The sequence below is a fragment of the Rhopilema esculentum genome, chromosome 1, assembly GCF_057945365.1.
Source record: "Rhopilema esculentum isolate cy_ngs chromosome 1, ASM5794536v1, whole genome shotgun sequence".
NCBI lineage: Eukaryota > Metazoa > Cnidaria > Scyphozoa > Rhizostomeae > Rhizostomatidae > Rhopilema > Rhopilema esculentum.
Window position 1 is genome coordinate 4,002,782 of NC_142815.1, and position 17,179 is coordinate 4,019,960.

The 17,179-nt window shown below is 36.8% G+C and overlaps 1 protein-coding gene across 1 annotated transcript; it reads right to left on the bottom strand.

Moving 5' to 3' along the window:
- Positions 1 to 133: 133 nt before the first annotated feature.
- LOC135690297 (uncharacterized) lies at positions 134 to 17,162 on the bottom strand. The gene is made up of 14 exons (XM_065207814.2): positions 15,788 to 17,162; positions 14,677 to 14,873; positions 13,032 to 14,337; positions 12,138 to 12,233; positions 11,592 to 11,693; positions 9,136 to 9,193; positions 8,415 to 8,490; positions 8,064 to 8,121; positions 7,491 to 7,562; positions 6,687 to 7,105; positions 5,252 to 5,759; positions 4,177 to 4,579; positions 3,565 to 3,684; positions 134 to 2,749 (listed from the first exon to the last, which is right to left on the bottom strand). Exons 2-14 carry the CDS (start codon positions 14,857 to 14,859, stop codon positions 2,611 to 2,613), a joined length of 3,540 nt encoding a protein of 1,179 aa, XP_065063886.2. The 5' UTR covers positions 14,860 to 14,873; positions 15,788 to 17,162; the 3' UTR covers positions 134 to 2,610.
- Positions 17,163 to 17,179: the final 17 nt, after the last annotated feature.

The window sequence follows — 17,179 nt, forward strand, 5'->3', positions numbered from 1 at the left end:
TTGTGAAGCATTTTGATATTCAGTTTCTAGAAAAAAATATCAAAAATTTCATAATTTGAAAATGACTCTGAAAGCAAAAACCATTCAAAGTATTAATTCCCGGATTTTTAATTAATTAGAGCTACAAGACGAAGAAAAGTTTACCAAAAAGACTGCAGGGTAATTTTTACTTTTCTTAAAACAAACTCAACTTGTACATTTTCTTAATCTATAAAATAAACTATTTTTGAAATAACATTATATTTTTGCTAATCTGCGAAGCTGCTTCAAGTCTAAGAAGGGTTCGTGGAGAGTGGCATTTTAAAAAAGAAGGCGCTGTTATAATGTGGGAGTCTATGCAATTCAGGGTTTTAAAAAATTCAAGGGGCATCGATTTTAAAGTTAGTTGTGTGCGGTAAGGGAGAAGGCAACGGGGGGTAGAAAAATCCACTAGGGCAGGAAGAATGAAAAGGGGTTAGGTTTAGAAGATGAGGCTAGGTTTGTTGATGTTAGTTTTGACCTTGGGCAAGTTAGACAAAATACTCACAAAGAAGAGCTTAATAGAACCTCCAGGATAAATAAAACGAATATAATTTTCCTTGAAAAAATAGAAAACCTTGTTATAATTACTAGACTAATTGGAAAATGTCTTATGGAGGGTCTGACAACTGGAAAAAGCTTTAGATTGCCAAATCTGGGATGCAAATAGGAGCTACGACGCAATTTGAAAAGTAGGGAAAGCAGGTGCAATATCATGGTAAATAATTTGGTGACAAAGCATTTTTCTGCGGAAAACTGGTAGGGCAAAAATTTCTATATGATCCTGCAGGTTGGATGGCACTGATCGGGAAATAGCAAGGAAATGAATCGTTATAGCTACCTAGGGCTGAGAAAATAAATTCAAACACCATTTTGAACAGAGGAAAGGGTTGTAGAAGGGGGTAAGAAGATGCGGTATGAAAACTGACAAGGGAAAATGGGGTTCAGAAAAATTAATCACCCGTAAAAATCCACGACACAAAATTGCTTCATTTTAACTCAAAAAGTAAGTCGCAAAGATGTCTACATAGGTAAAGGAGAAAAATATCTGGAATGGTTCTTGAAAGGAAGGGGGAAATTGGATTTAGGATTTACAAAGTAAAAAACTCAAGGCATTGTGGCTTAAATCACTCTTATCTTATTCTGGGCTTTGTGAATTAAAAATGACAATATGGGGAATAGTTAAAAATATCGACAATTAAATTCAATTTCCTTTTAAAACATTTAAAAGTTGAAAAATTTAATATAACCCTGGAATTCAATATATTATACATCATATAACATATAATGTACTTAGAGACAAAACAACATCTTACTTCAGAACAAAATTGAAGTTATGAAGACAACAAAACAGTTGAAAAAATATTATATACAATTGAAGAGCGAAATATCACTTTGAATTTTATAGTATTTTACTCGGAATATTTTCTTTTGAATTTTATAAATTTTCGGCAATTTTATATATCAAATATTGAACTCATATCACACATTATCATTTAGGTTTTGTTATGATATATTATTTTCAACAAACATTTTATATTCATAATAAGATATGACAAAAAGAATATGAGGGATAATATTGATTCACTCTTTTATTTTTTAATAAACACAAAATAAAGATATTCAATCAATTTCTAACAGTGGTGCCAATCAAAAGGATGAATATAATAATAAAATAAATAAATATTGGATATAGATGATATTTTATGCGATGAATATTATTTTTTCGGATTAAGAAAGATTACATCGTTATATGGTTTACAGAAAAATATATTATATATTTCATATGAAAAATATATTGTTAACTGCAATTCATATCTTTGAGTTGTATGAAACAACCCAATAAACTTTGTATACTTCAAATAAATAAATAATTGATCTTATATAACTGAACTTAAATTTTTTTATATTTATTATATGAATTGAGTGAAAAAACATATAATTCCAAAATCAATCTGAAATTGATGATATCTTATACACATTTTATTATTTCTTTATTTTGATTAATCCTTTAGCATTAAAATATTTCGTAACACCCTACGTAAATTTCTCTTTACCATTTTCATTTAGGGAATTCTACTTCCAAAACTGTCTCGAATAATAAAACCAACATTTTGAGAACGAATTATCGAATACAACGAAAATCAACCAAACAAGGTAATATTTTGAAAACAACTTTGAAATTTACAAAAGCAACTTCTAAAGCTGCCTACGAGAATATAACACAAAATGCAACAATTTACAAGACTGTATTTTCTTTGCATACCACCTCATGTAACACAGAATTTTTTAGATGGTATTCTATATTCCAAAAACAAAAAGTTTCAAAACACGCAAGGAATTTCAGGAATTAGCTCTGAAAATATCGGTTTAAAATCTTGAGCTCGAAATTCCATACAAGACATTCGATTATCATGCTCTCAAACTTTCCATCACCGAATCAAAAGCCACAAACATAAATCATCGCCAATCAAGCAATCACTCACCGATCAAAGCTAATCACATCTTCTCCACAATCAAGCATCTTCATGGCTTTGGAATCATAAACACTTAATCACACAATCACCACTGAATCAAACAGGCGATCACTGATCAGTTGACAAGTTTCAGCGCTCTCCTTCTCTGAAAAGTCCGTCTCGAGATTCGCGTCCTTTTCTTGACAATGTTTTCATCTTGGGTTCTGTTTGGGACATTTTCGTGCTTTCTTTCATTTCTCGAATAACGATTAGTCCTAAAGGAGAAGGACGATACTTAGAATTAATGAATTGATGAATTAATTAATGAACCTCGTCGATTTATAACTGCTAGATCTCGTTAAGGAAATACAGTTTAAATCACTGAAAACGACGGTTATTTCATTTTAACATACTTATTCAACATAAGGTTATTGCTTTACAAACTGCCTGTTGAGGATTACAATTCATACAAACTGCATAAAAGAAAGAAAGTAAACAAAATAATCATTATAATAGTTATAATTAATCATTAATTACAAACTTCAATCATATTTACATGGACCCGTTAGCATGAGGGACACAGTGACAACTAAGTTTTTAATACCTCCTATTTCAACACCTGTTTATATAGGGCACCTAAAGCAATGGAAAATTCCAAACAACGGGCACAAAAAGTGCAACTCCTAGCAAAAAATGAAGTGTCGAATGCTAACATGATTAATACTAAAATATGGATTGAAATGAGCCAACAAGAAATAGGGTAACTCTGACTGGCTTCACTTGGACCAATATGGATTGAGATTGGCTTTACCTGGGCCAATTGGCACCCTTTAGCTTCTCACGTTGGTAAATGAGTGTAACAATGATAGAGGTTTAAGGACAGTTTAAGTGTCCTTTGACCTTTTATAAAGACAGTTGAAATGTCCTTTAACCTTTTATATAGACAGTTGAAATGTCCTTTAACCTCTCATATAAAACTGCTTGTAAGCAGTTTCTAATTTGAGGTACAAAGAATTTTTTCGAATTGACGCAAATTTGAAATTTACATGTTGACATATAAGAAAATAAAAAGCAAATACATAAATCTCACTTTTCTCGCACTGGTTGCCTGTGCTGATGTATGTTGGAATCCCTGCGTCGCCTCCTCCGCAGTTGTGGTATGAAGACTGGTAGCTCATCACTGTGTTCAGTACAGGATGACTGCACTGGGCTGCAACCAAAACATTTTAAGGTTCAGATACCGAGAGTAGAAGTTTTAGTTTTTCAAAGGGTGCAGCAGAAACGAGTAAATGTAAAGGGTTATAGGAACAGAAACAGAAGTAGCTTGTAAATTTATTGGGGAAAATACCATCAAGGGCCAAGAAGGACTCTCCTTCAGGGCAGAGGTAGTGGCTTCTACAGTGCAGACGAGAAGCTCCCTGCAAGAAAGATGAATTGTCCCTACATAGTAGAGACTGGGCTCCCTACATTGCAGATCAAAGGGGTCCCTACAAGGCAGGTTGGGGGTTTCTACACAGCAGAGATTGGGTCTCTACGCTGCCGATGCGAGATTCTCCGCAAGGCTGATAAGGGGGGCTCCTACAGTGCAGATGAGAGGCTCCCTGCAAAGCAGAAGGGGTTTCTGTTGAAGAAAAAATGGATAGTGAAAACGCCACAACGATTAACAGAAGAACTGTTATAATTAACTAAAAAATTTACAAACCTGGTCTTTTCGTCACACTGGCTCTCCATATATCGTAGCCTGTTGGGGCGTTTTCTGGCGATGGGTTCTTCAACACCGAAAACTCTCTTTCTCCCCCCTTTGCTTTCAGCCACAGGAGGCAGCTGGGTGAAACCGAGGCTTGACTGCGTTGGTGTTTCCTCGCAAACTTGATCAATTCCAAGCTCCTTCGTAGAAGGTACCTCTAGACTCCGTCCAATGACTGTCTCCGCGCCAATGCCAAAGGGGTCTTCAGGAATGAAGGACGGTTTTGGATACAAGAATGAGGCCAAAAGATCACTTTCGACAAGATCTTTGGCAAGAATTGTTTTCGGATTGTCTAAATTGCTTTTGCCCAATAATGCAATGCTTTCAAGATGTTTCAAGGCTTTGGTATCTTCGTCTTCTGTAATAAATAAATAAATAAATAAAAATTGATGCTGATAAAAATATTGAAAGCCTTTTTCTAGTGTGTACGGATCTTTCGATAGCGTCCAAGGAAAAAATCTTAGGCCTTAATAGAGACAACTGGGCCTAAACCGAGCTGAGAGAGACAACAGGGCCTAAGCTGAGCTGAGAGAAATAACAGGGCTTAAGCCGAGCTGAGAGAGACAACAGGACCTAAAATGAGAGAGACAACAGGGCCTAAGCCGAGCTGAGAGAGACAACAGGGCCTAAATCGAGCTGAGAGAAATAACAGGGTTTAAGCCGAGCTGAGAGAGACAACAGGGCCGAAAATGAGAGAGACAACAGGGCCTAAGCCGAGCTGAGAGAGAACTTAGGGCCTAAGCCAAGCAAAAGGCCTAAGCCGAGCTGAGAGAGACAACAGGGCCTAAGTCGAGCTGAGGGAAATAACAGGGCTTAAGCCGAGCTGAGAGAGACAACAGGGCCTAAAATGAGAGAGACAACAAGGCCTAAGCCGAACTGAGAGAGACAACAGGGCCTAAATCGAACTAACAGAGACAACAAGGCCTAATATCATTATAAGTTATATCATTGTTTTCTATTGCCTTGTGCATTTGTTATTAATTTCATATGAACTTTAAATAAAACAGAACAAAAGCAATTACATACGTACCTCCAAACGCAGACTCCTTCACAGCAATCTTCGCAGGGCTTTTACTCTCCTCCCTACGGTCATCAATTTCACATAACGTGCTAAGTAGCTCCGCCGCAAGTCTATCTTCTTCGCTTCTTCCAATCCATCGTTCATCATCGCTCGTTATAAAATCATAGTCTTTATTTTTATCGTTTATTTTTTTATTTTGTTTCTCTTCTTTCTTTTTCTCCTTTGTCATTCTATTTTTCTTCAAAACTTTCATTGATAAATTTCCCGCCATTGACTGCAAGGGTGAAGCATCAGAGCTGGCTAGGCCATGGTCCACGGTTTGGTACCATCTTGGACTGGCCTGATTCTCGATATCGTAATCGAGGCAGTTAACAGAAAACGTCTGTGGGGTTTCGATCACAGGAGAAGACTGGGCACTAAATGAGAGATGATCCAGTGATGGAGAGAAGACAAAACGCTCCGGAGAAAAAATTGGGTTGGTTGCGGAGCGCTCTTGGCCAGCAATGGCAGGCGAAGCCTAGAATTGAAAATAAGGACTGTTTACTTTTGTGAATTTGAAAAATTAATCAAGCATTAGATTGAAGGGTGTTGGATTTCAATGGATTTTGCTGGATTGCGTTAGATTTCATTGGATGGTATTGGATTATTTTGGAGTGCTTTGGATTGCATCGGATTTTATCAGATTGCACCGCCATGTAATTCACCTTCCTACATTGGAAATCTTCAAAAGACACCTTTCTACAACATACAACTCCCAACAACAAACAACCTTCTTAAGGGGACATCTCCTGACCACGGACCACTCTTGAGGGGGCATCTTCCAAAAGCGGACAACCCTCTTAAGGGGACATCTCCCAAAAGCGGACAACCCTCTTAAGGGGACATCTCCTGACCACGGACCACTCTTAAGGGGAAATCTCACAACAACGGACAACTCTCTTAAGGGGACATCTCCCAAAAGCGGACAACCCTCTTAAGGGGACATCTCCTGACCATAGACCACTCTTAAGGGGACATCTCCCAACAATGGACAACCCTCTTAAGGGGACATCTCCAAAAAGCGGACAGCCCTCTTAAGGGGACATCTCCTGACAACGGACAACCCTCTTAAGGGGACATCTCCTGATAACGGACAACCCTCTTAAGGGGACATCTCCCAACAATGGACAACCCTCTTAAGGGGACATCTCCAAAAAGCGGACAGCCCTCTTAAGGGGAAATCTCACAACAATGGACAACCCTCTTAAGGGGACATCTCCTGACCACGGACCACTCTTAAGGGGAAACCTTACAACAACGGACAACCCTCTTAAGGGAACATCTTTCGACAAAGGTTAGCATAACTTATCCCACATGTATCTGATGAACTGAGACAACTGTAAATAATGTCCCCTCAGAAGGTATCTGATGAACTGAGACCACTGCAGCTAATTTCCTATCTTACCTTTCCACACGACTCCAGCCCTCCGACTTCCAAGGTGTTGAAAACATCATTTACATAAGTTTGAAAAGTATTCCCTTGCTCCTCTTTTGAATTGGCCTCTTTTTCAAAATACAAATCAAATTCGTGCATGTTCTCAGAATCGTCTGTCAGCGAATCACTGAACGAAAGCTGTGATGACATCGGCATGGAGCCACGTGATCTTCCTTGTGGAATGGAGGCTTGGATTTCAGAAGGAGACCAGTTGGTATCCTTGGTGATTTTCAGCTCTGGGCTTGTTGATCGATCCCAGTTTGGCACTTCTGGGAGTTTGCCTACACAGCTGCTGTCCTTGCGAAGCTTTCTCATGATGCTAGGTGACTGTGGAACCAAGAATTCACTCTCTTTAAACAGATTCGTTGCCTCGAAGACAGGGTCTGGTCCTAGCAACAATTGATGACGTAAAAAATTATTTCGAAAGAGCATAAGATGCATACAAGAAATCGTACTTTGCAAAAAATTTTAAAAACCTTGATTAAAACCTTTCACAGATTTAATGTCCTGAAAAGCAGGAATTGGGGCATGTGGATAAATCATACATGTATCTGAGCGAAGAGGGACACGATGAGCTCAAGGGTTGAGGTGAAATGGGCCACAGAAGAGAACACTTTTGTTGTTATATTCTTGAATTCTGATTGGCTAATGGGGTTATGCAAACTTTTGGTCGCTCAGCCACTCAAAGATTTGGAACCTATGCTCCCACTGCCCAATTTCACAAAAACCCATTTAAACACACTGAGCCAAAAGGAGGAAGCTTGGATAACAAACCTTCAGTTATTTTTTCTTGTTGATCAAGTTGAGCAGTTGGTCGTAAATTGTATCCAAGTTGACTCATAAGTCCTAAAGAAAAGAACAATTTTAAAACTAGAACCAAATATAATACGAAAAATCGGTTTCTTGGTAAGCAAAGGACGGTGTAATCTAGACATTTGGGTGCATGTCCTAAGAATAGGGGGCACAACAAGAAATTAGGGTGAATGGCACAAAATTTATGATGCTGGAGCATTGTCTAGTGAGAATCGTTTCAACTTCTTTTCCTGACTGTCATTCGAAAGTACTTTAATATCGGTTTACCTTGAACAAATCTAAAAAACAAAGTTTCTTTCGAAAGTAATTTCATGTCTTTTTTCTTTGAATATTTTAAACAAAGCTGAAGCACAATCCAGTTTCTTCAATTCTTGCTGCCTTTTTTCTGCTTACTTTATATATACCATTTTTCTTTATTGATACAAAAATATATTATTTTTGTTCTTTATGCTCTTACAGAATATATGCTTGCTACAGTGGACAAAAGTATCTTAAGATAAACAACAACATCAGTAGCTAAGCAAAATTACGAACCTCTGATGCCAATCTCCATGTTCATTATCGTGTTACATGCTGTCATAATCAACTGAGTCTAAAAAATGAGAAACTTCTTATTGACTTTATATCTGTGGAAAAACTACTCCAAAATTTAGGCCTAATTTTAGTCTTGTGTTTCTTCGCAGAAAATACAATCAAACTTTTAACAGTAGGTTTAACTTTAAACTTTTAACCCAACTCAAGGCCTGTGGTTCGGGAAATAAATCTTAGATTTTTCATTTTCCTCTTTTTCTGAACTCCTATACCTCTGATCTGGAGCAAGAAGCTACTTCAAAATTAATGGCATAATTAAGAATTGTTCGAAGAATAATTTTAGGAGTTAACAACCTCGTCAGCTTCTATAGGTGCTCTAGTCAGGTTTCGGACCTCGCGGAGGAGGAAGGCGATTTCTTCATTTGTTTTCCTAGAAATTGAAAAGTCAATTCTGTATATATAAACATACAAGGGTAGGAGATAGAAAACATTGATTAGAAATAAGAGCATAGATGGGTGTTTAGTTAGAGCCGTAATTGAAGTCATTAAAGATAGACTTGTTATTTACTACAAGTTTATCTTTAATGACACAGTCTTGTGGTGGAAATTATTTGGTTTGGGGACAACTAGCCCCCCTTGCCCAATTCGAGCTTATTCGGAAAAGGGAAACAAAAATCTAGTAATTTAAAAAGAAAATGAAAAGTAAAGTTCACTTAAACAAGAAAATAACGAAACTTCTAGCGCTGCCCTATGCCCATTGCCCCTGCCCTCTAACCCCCGCCATTTCAGAATCAGAATATCCCTTGAGACTTATTTACTCGTACGATAAACAGAGGTGATAACAATAAAGAATAATTTAGATAATTTTGAGCAGTTTCATATACGTAATTTTAGGTGTTTTTATTCGTAAACAATACTACAGGTTTTTAAGCAATTCTAAATTTTTCAGAAACATTTCGGGATTTTATGTTTTATGTTTTTCAGAAACATTTTATGTTTTTTTCGCGATATCCGATTCTAAAAAATGACTGCCCTTGACTGATATCAGTTTAAAATTGAAAAAAAATTTACTTACGAACAAACAGGTCTGTACTTGGCGGACCTGTCATTCTGCAAATTATATTGGCCATCTCCTAGAGGCAGAATAGGTGGACGAATTATTTTAACGAGTGATATCATTCGGTATTTTACACAAGACATGCAACACGTAAAAAACCAGTAATTTAGCATGATACTCCCGCAAGAATTGGTTCTTTTGTTTAAACTCCCATCTTTATCGATTTTCTCAAACCTCAGTAGATCATGAAACTCAATACACAATTTTTTTACAGAATTTGAAAATGGCTTTAACATATCAAACAATGTTTTCCTTTGTCAAATCCATTTTCGAAACTTGATATTCTTGGTCCATGTTTGTATTCATTGACGGGTAACCCGTTATTCATGGCCCATGATCAAGTAACGCCCATTAATTTCATCAACGCCCAGGGGGTTAGGTTAAATATTCAGCAGAAATGTCGTTTGAAAAATCTTGTAATATCAAAAGACTAGAGTGTTCTATAATATGGCAACATTGCTTGGAAGATCAGCCTTTTCGTAGAGTAGGTCCTTCGTTTTACAACCCCAGCTCATTTTAACTCTCCCCCATAAATACTTCCCTACATTTAACAAATATCCTCATAAGAAGGAAGATTTCATCAACAAAAGGACATTTAAGGACAGCGAATAGAAGGAGAAGATCAATGGACAGAAGATTTGTTGAAACATTCTTCTATAGCTTCTTGTGGTACAATCACTGCCAAATTTATTTGGAACACCCAACACTTTGCGCTGTGCTTTTCTATTTTTCATTTGTTTTTTTGAATACTACCATTTCCGCCCCCCTTTCCCCCCAAAACAATGTTGAAAGTATAGAAAAATATCAAACAACCCACAAGAAAAAGCGTACTCCACAACACCTTTCTTTTTCTATAGTAAATCAACATTGTTCCTAGGGGGAGAGGGGGATGGCTGAATTTGCCTTTGAAAACCTACGTTAGTGTTCCAAGACTTTTGGCAGTGATTGCACATAAGTAAAATGCCTCGCAGAACAGCTTTAGTATGATGATAGGGCCTGGTGTGATTTCCTGAAGGTGGTTCCAATTTGACCTCACAACTGGCTAGAGAACAATGTCCCTTTCACGATTTCGCGGTATCACTGAGAAATTTTCCACAAAAAATAATATATAAATCTACTCATTATTCAATCTCTTACTAATTATAATTCTTTTAAGAAGATTAAAAGTAAAAGATAATAAAAATTAAAGATTAAGGTATTTAGATTGGAAAATGAAAACAATGGAATTGAAAGTCTATGAGTTATTGTGAAATGAATAAATTATAATGAACGTAAGATATAAAATTGACTGTCCATTAATAAATGAGTTTATGAAAAAAGACAGACGGAATCAAAGCAATATAAGCCGTCAACACAAAACTGCCCACGTTTCATTGTAAAAACCCTTGGTGTTTTGATGTTTGTTAAATTGGATTCTGACTTGTTTCCGTTAAAGTTGATTTTCGTGTCATTAACAACGAAATCAAACAATATCAATACTTGAAATTCGAAGTGGATTTTCGTGGGGTGGGGTCTCCAGGCATGAACACAACTGCTGAAACCAATTTCTCAACACATACCGAAAAGCTTGCACAATTTTTGCCTAATATCAACCTCCCCTTCTTCTCCCCCCTTCTTCTCTCCCTTCCTCTCTTCCCCTCCCTCACTTCCCCCTCTACTCTTCCCCTCCTACAATTCCTCACATTCCCTTCCACTCCTCTCCTCTTTATTTCCCCTTATTTTCTCCCCACCCATCTTTCTCCCTTCGTCTATCCCCCTCTTTCAAAAAGTTTTATTGCAATTTTTTCTTTTCAGCTTCTTATCTTCCCTTTCCAATTTAGTTCATTCCAATTTTCCTTCTTACCTTGCTTCCTTCCTCTCTCCTTAATCTCAATCCTTCTCCCTTTCCTCCTCTTTCCGTTTCTTGCTTCTTACCCTTCTTTTGCCTTCTTCGCATTAATTTTTCTTTCCCTTTTCATTTCCTTTCTGTGCCCTTCCTTCCCTGTCTTTTTTTCCTACTTTCCTTTTCTCACCCTTCCTTCATTTCTTATTTCCTAACTTACGTTCCCTCAATCACTCCGCCTTCCTTGCCTCCTTTCCTTGTCCTTTCTTTCTTCCTTCCTATTCTTGTCCTTTCTTTCTCTGTTTCTGTCCATCTTGCAAAACTTCTTCTTTCCCTTACCATTCCTTTTTTATCAACATACAACTGTCAACAGATCTTTAATTTTTCACCCATACCTTTCATTTACACCCTCTTCTAATTTCTCTTCATATAAAGTACGTTCAAGTGTTCTTACATTGCTACTTGACCAAGAATCTTCCTTTGTACAGTAAATTAATTGGACAGTTTTGTTATCATGGACCAAATCGCAACTAAGTGCTATTTGAAAATTTGATAAGCCTTGTTTAGTAAACAGTCATGAACGATGACCTACCAATTTCTTGCATCCCTAGGTCAGGAACGACTTGGTCTTTCGTTTTCTTGCATCGTCTAAATGTCAGGCCAGCGACCAAGGGTGGCTCCACAATGTTGGTTTCTTTGAGAAAAGAGGAAATATCAATGTGATTGCAGCCAAGAAAAGATTGCTGATGCTAAGACTGTAGGAATATATATTAAATAGAAAGGTATTCAAACAAAAGACTTGAACAAAATATAAATGGTTTAATGTCTACTATGTGAAAAATATGAGATGTTTACGAAGAAAGAACTGTACATCCAAATTGGAAAAGCTAATTTTAGGAAAATATTGAACAAGTGATGAAACAATTACAAGAACAACAAACTCTGATGACGTCTTTGGTAACAATTGAAAACGGTTGGATTTAAGGAAAATTTTTAAAAAGGCAAAGAAGGTTGAGATATTTTTTTAACTTTGGCCAAAATATCTGTATTTTGCTGCAAATTTTCCAAGTTGCCCCCCCTAAAGCCCCATAAATTCAACCCCACTCTTCCATCCAAGTAACAGCAAATCTAAACAAACCTTTTGTAAGTCTTCCCTTCCCAAAAATCATTGTTCCAGCTTGAGAACACTCGAGAACATAATGCAAAGAATGGGCTGAATCAAATTTGGTACTTCCTTGAAAACAAATAAGAATTTGTGAAAATAATGTTAGCTAAAGGAAAAAAAGATCACTCTCGTCAGGGCAATAATGAAAGCTGGTCAAGAAACGCTGTTTATGCTAGGCAAAAGTGCTTCTAAATTTAGCAAATATGTAGTTGGCCATGAAAAAAAAATATTTGCCCATTAAAGTGAAGTTACTGAGTTTATTGTTTATCGCTTTGACAAGCTGTTGAAGATAAAAATTTTGAAAGGATAAGACTAGTGTAATAATTAGAGATATATTCTACATCTTGAAGAAATTGAAATTAATGCCACATTTTGACCTGCTTAAAATAAGAAAGTAAATGAAAATCTCACAAATTTTAGAGACAATTCGAAAAATATAAATTTTAAAATTCTACAGGGGCCTGTCCACAAAGAAAGGTTCTAGAGTATGGGTAAAAGAAACCAGTTCCCAAATGGGGGTATATTTCTTGGGTAACAAAAAGAAGGGATTGTAAAGTTTTAAGGTCTGGGGTCACAAAGAAAGAGCATTTTTCCAATCTAAAGAATCAAGGCCTAGTTTAAATCAATTTGAATTTATCAACAGGAACTGTGAAATTTAAATGTCTGATGATAACTGGGAAGTTGATTTTTAGCACAGATTTACTTTGTTGTGATCTCAAAGATATATTTCTCGTCGATACTGATATTAAATTCATCGGGAGCTTTGCCAAAGGCAGATTAAAACTGGAACAGAATGATTTAGATCCCAAATAAATGAAGGTTCTCAAAAAGTTGTTTGAAAAATTAGGGTAAAAATGCATATCATACCTTTAAATTTAGATGCAAATGTATCTTTGGCTTGCAGTTTTGAATTTTGACACTGCAAAGTCCCAACTCTCATCTTGTCCCCCGGTGTTTTATCAGAACACCCTCCACCTGAGTTGGCTTCCAGCTTTGAAATATGAAGCAGTGCATTTTCAGGTGACACTACCTTATGGCATCTGATGCTAGGATGGTAATGGCATCTAGCATCACGATGCTCCGTCTGTTTATGCAAATAGGTATCAGGTGTTTGCCAGCATTGATCAGGCAGCCTCATACCATTATAACTGTTGGTGCCAAAAGGCATTGGCACATCTGGGAACCAGTGATAACCTTTTTGTACCACATCTGCAGCACTGCGTCTCAAGAACCTTCCATTTGCATACCTAGTTGCATCACCTTTACTGCGGAAGATACTGGCAACTCGCAGTCTATGTATTCTATCCCTATCATCTTCACAATGCATTCTACTTGTACCCTCTGTCACTCCTTTATTACCAAACCGTTCTTCACCTGACAATAACGCACCATTTGTCCCAGATTGAGAAGATGGTACGTCACCCTTTGACCCACCAACCTTTGCCTGGCTATAAGGCTTTTTCAGATTATGTTTCAGTGCAAGCTTGGCTGGAATCAAATAGCATTCTTCTCCATTCAATTTAAATTTTGTTGCTTTTACAACTAAATTTCTATCTAAATTCATAAATCGATAATATTTCATATTATCATCACATTCATTTCTATCAACTTTGGTTTCTGTTGAACCAGTGTTCTCTCTAGAAGTTGAGGGTGCATTTGTGTCTATTTTTGTGTAACTGCCAACACTGTGTCCCACACTATTTGGCACGACTGCATCATTGTCAGTTTTTGGCACATCAACTGGTTCTAGATTAAAATCAAAATTTGCCCCAGATATGCTCAATGGTGCAACAAGATCACCAGTCCATACCTTGATACAGTTTTGAGCATTTGCCAGACTGCTATCATTGTTTTTTGGCACAAGAATCCCAACAGGCTTAACAACTTGAAGAAAAGAATGCCCTTTCCGTGTCACTATTTTAGCCGTTCCCTCTGCAAAAGGGAGAGTGGCACTTGGGTCAATTGTTTGTTTTGTCCCTTGTTTAGCTGGTTCTCCAAGCTGACTATTAAGCAAATTAGAAATTTTTCTTGGCCCTGGTGTCTCCAAAGCTTTAACAGAGGCTGAAGGTGTCTTGGAGTTTTGGGACAAAGTTCTAGTAATGCCATGAGCTCTTTTTAAATCCGTCAATGGATCTTCTGGTAATGGTTCAGAAGGTAAATCTTCCTTTGTAACCTACAAATAAAATAGGAAATATAGTTTTTGAATAGCATTTTTTCAAGGTCTTGTTGGAGGCATGGAGTGGCAGTGGCTGCTTGGATTAAACAGGCAGCTTTGAAGACTTGCAACCAGCTTTATAGGCAGAAATTTTGGGAGTTCAAAGCGCTCACTGTTTGCCTGCATTTACTACAAAATTAAAACTTAGTCAATTTTTTCTCAGAATTAAATATCTCAATGATATTTTATACATGGTTATAATAACAAATTGAATTTAAAATACTTAAAAAATTTGTTTTGTTCAAAGGATATTCTGATTGCAGATTAAGAAAATTATATTGGTTAGAAATACCTTACCTTTTTTTGATCATGGCAAAATGAAGAATCAGAGAATTCTGGTGTACAGGGCACTAGAGCAGGATCACTATCTTTTGACAACTGAACTGTTCCATTGTCTCCCAGTGGCACAACTGATTTAGGTGTACCATTATCAAGCAGTGGAACTTCTAGGTGGTCTCCTGCTGGCAACTTGTCTCCCATTTTCAAATTAAAATCTGAAATTTGATACAGGTGAGGAAATATAAATAAACTGGTTTCACAAAAACACAATTTAACATATTTCAGTCAGTCTGCAGATTAGGCACATGCACATTTGAGTTCATGCTAGTCCTGCTGCCAAAATTTGAAATAATACACCAAATTCTGCAAGCCCTTTCAATAATTACGGAGGTTTGTACGGTGGAACATGTCCAAAATGAATTTGCTTGTAACATATATCTCATTGAAGAACTACCATATTCTGCAGGCCAGATTCAAGTTATGCAGAAAGAGACAACATTATCCAGTTATGTTGGTTGGACAATTAAAGAAATTAAATTTTGCAGATAAAACCTGTAATTTTTTTGAAAACTCTTGATAACATAGCAGAACTTGATTAATCTTAAGCATATTTATGTTATCAAAATCTTTACCTTAAACCTTGACATACAAATTGCCAATAGAACTAAAATTTAAGAATGTCTCTAAATAAAAAAATGGAAAATTATATCAAAAATTAGGGAAAGTTGCCTGTTTTTGAAACTGAAAAAAATTAAATGGTTAAGACGTTAGTTTATGAAAAGATTTTATTTCAGGACAGAAAATAATATTGAATGTACACATGAATGAACTAGTCTGCAAAATTCTCACTGTATATCTTCAAAAAGTTTATTAAAACTTTGATTAAACAGTTTTATTTATTGCAAATTGTATTTTTTAATCCTGAAAGAACATAATTTCAAGAAAATTGAAAGTTGAGCGTAATAATAATTGGAACTTGCAGTGTGTTGCGGGCCTCTGAAAACGATAGTTTGACTGAAAATGAGCAACTAATGGCGTCGTGTTTTATTCACATAATAGAACAAAGCAATTAACACATTAAAGAATTGATAAAATGCTTTTATGTTTTACCGTTTCAGAGCGGCCTTACCTTCCTAACAACGCGAGACTGTTTTGTTTTCAAACACACGCCATGCTTGTACTTTTCTCTCTTCTCGTGGGATACTCCCGCCAAAACAGTACTTCATGTTGCTAACACAATTTCGATTCACTTCAGTTCTTGTATCTAAAACAAATTATGGATATCAGAGGAGTTCAGGTTTGAGGGAAGAGGGGATAACAGGGGTATAAAAGGGGGGGGAGGTAGTTTGGCAACAGTTCGGGGAAAGAAAGGTTTTAAGAAGATTTATTTAACAATGAAAATCTGATTCTTGGAAAACTTGCTTAAACATATCAGCTATAATCTTCGAAAAATTGATACTCTATCTGTTTCAAAGATTAAACCTATAAGTTATGGTATAAAATCTATTAGCTTTTTGGGTCCAACAATTTGGAATTCTTTTTTAATTGAAATAAAAATTTTGGAATCAAAGCCCCGCTGCACAATTCGCTTTCCAATATGCACTGCCAATATTTCGAACTTCTTTCACACTCCCTTAAGGATATTGGAAGTCAAGAGCGGATCTAGAGCAAATTTGAAGGAAGGGCAGCTGGTAGTGGGGGCGCTGAAAAATTTTCAAAAATTGGTGACGAATGTACGCTGTATACAACAATTTCAGACCCTAACTACTGACAGAAGGCTCTCCATTCACCTTGCAAGGGAATTTTCACAATAATTGTTGTACATTTTGAGGTAATCCTTGAAGTAAATTAACCTTTACGCCTCAGAAACTTTTTCACCTGATTCTCATTCTTGAAAAGGGGGCAAAAAAAGGGGGCGCCAGACTTGCTTCAACTCGGTTAGGGAGGTGCAACTGCCCCTAGTTGCCCCCCCCCTAAAATCCGCCACTGTCAGAAAGTACCCCTGTCCCCCGCCCCCTTCTCAAAATGAAGTTCACTATTTCGTTCCGGAAGCACCGAATTCCCTTGCTGTATTTTTGATATTAACAAGAATCTATTTTACCAGCGATATTAGAAATATATTGACTTGTCTGGCCCTCTCACGGTCGTTTATTTGTTGTTGTCTCAGAATCTCGATACAGAAAAACAGACATCTTTGTCTGATATAAGAAGATTGTATGGTGATGGCTCGTTAGCACCTCTGATGTCGGGAGTTCTTCCAAGGGGATAATTGCATATCGGCAGTTGTCGAATCGAAAGTGTTAATGGCGAAGGGGAGGAGATATTTGCCTCATGTTAAGTGATAATATCTCCGTTTTTGTTTGATTGGCCAGAAACTGAGGGAAGTTGGAAATGGTGACCAAGGAGAGAAGTCGTGGTGGCGGAGGTGATCATGATTATTATTATGATTTAGTGATCACGATTATGATCATGACTTTGATTTGATGATTATGATTTGGGGAGACCCTTTCGTGATCATATG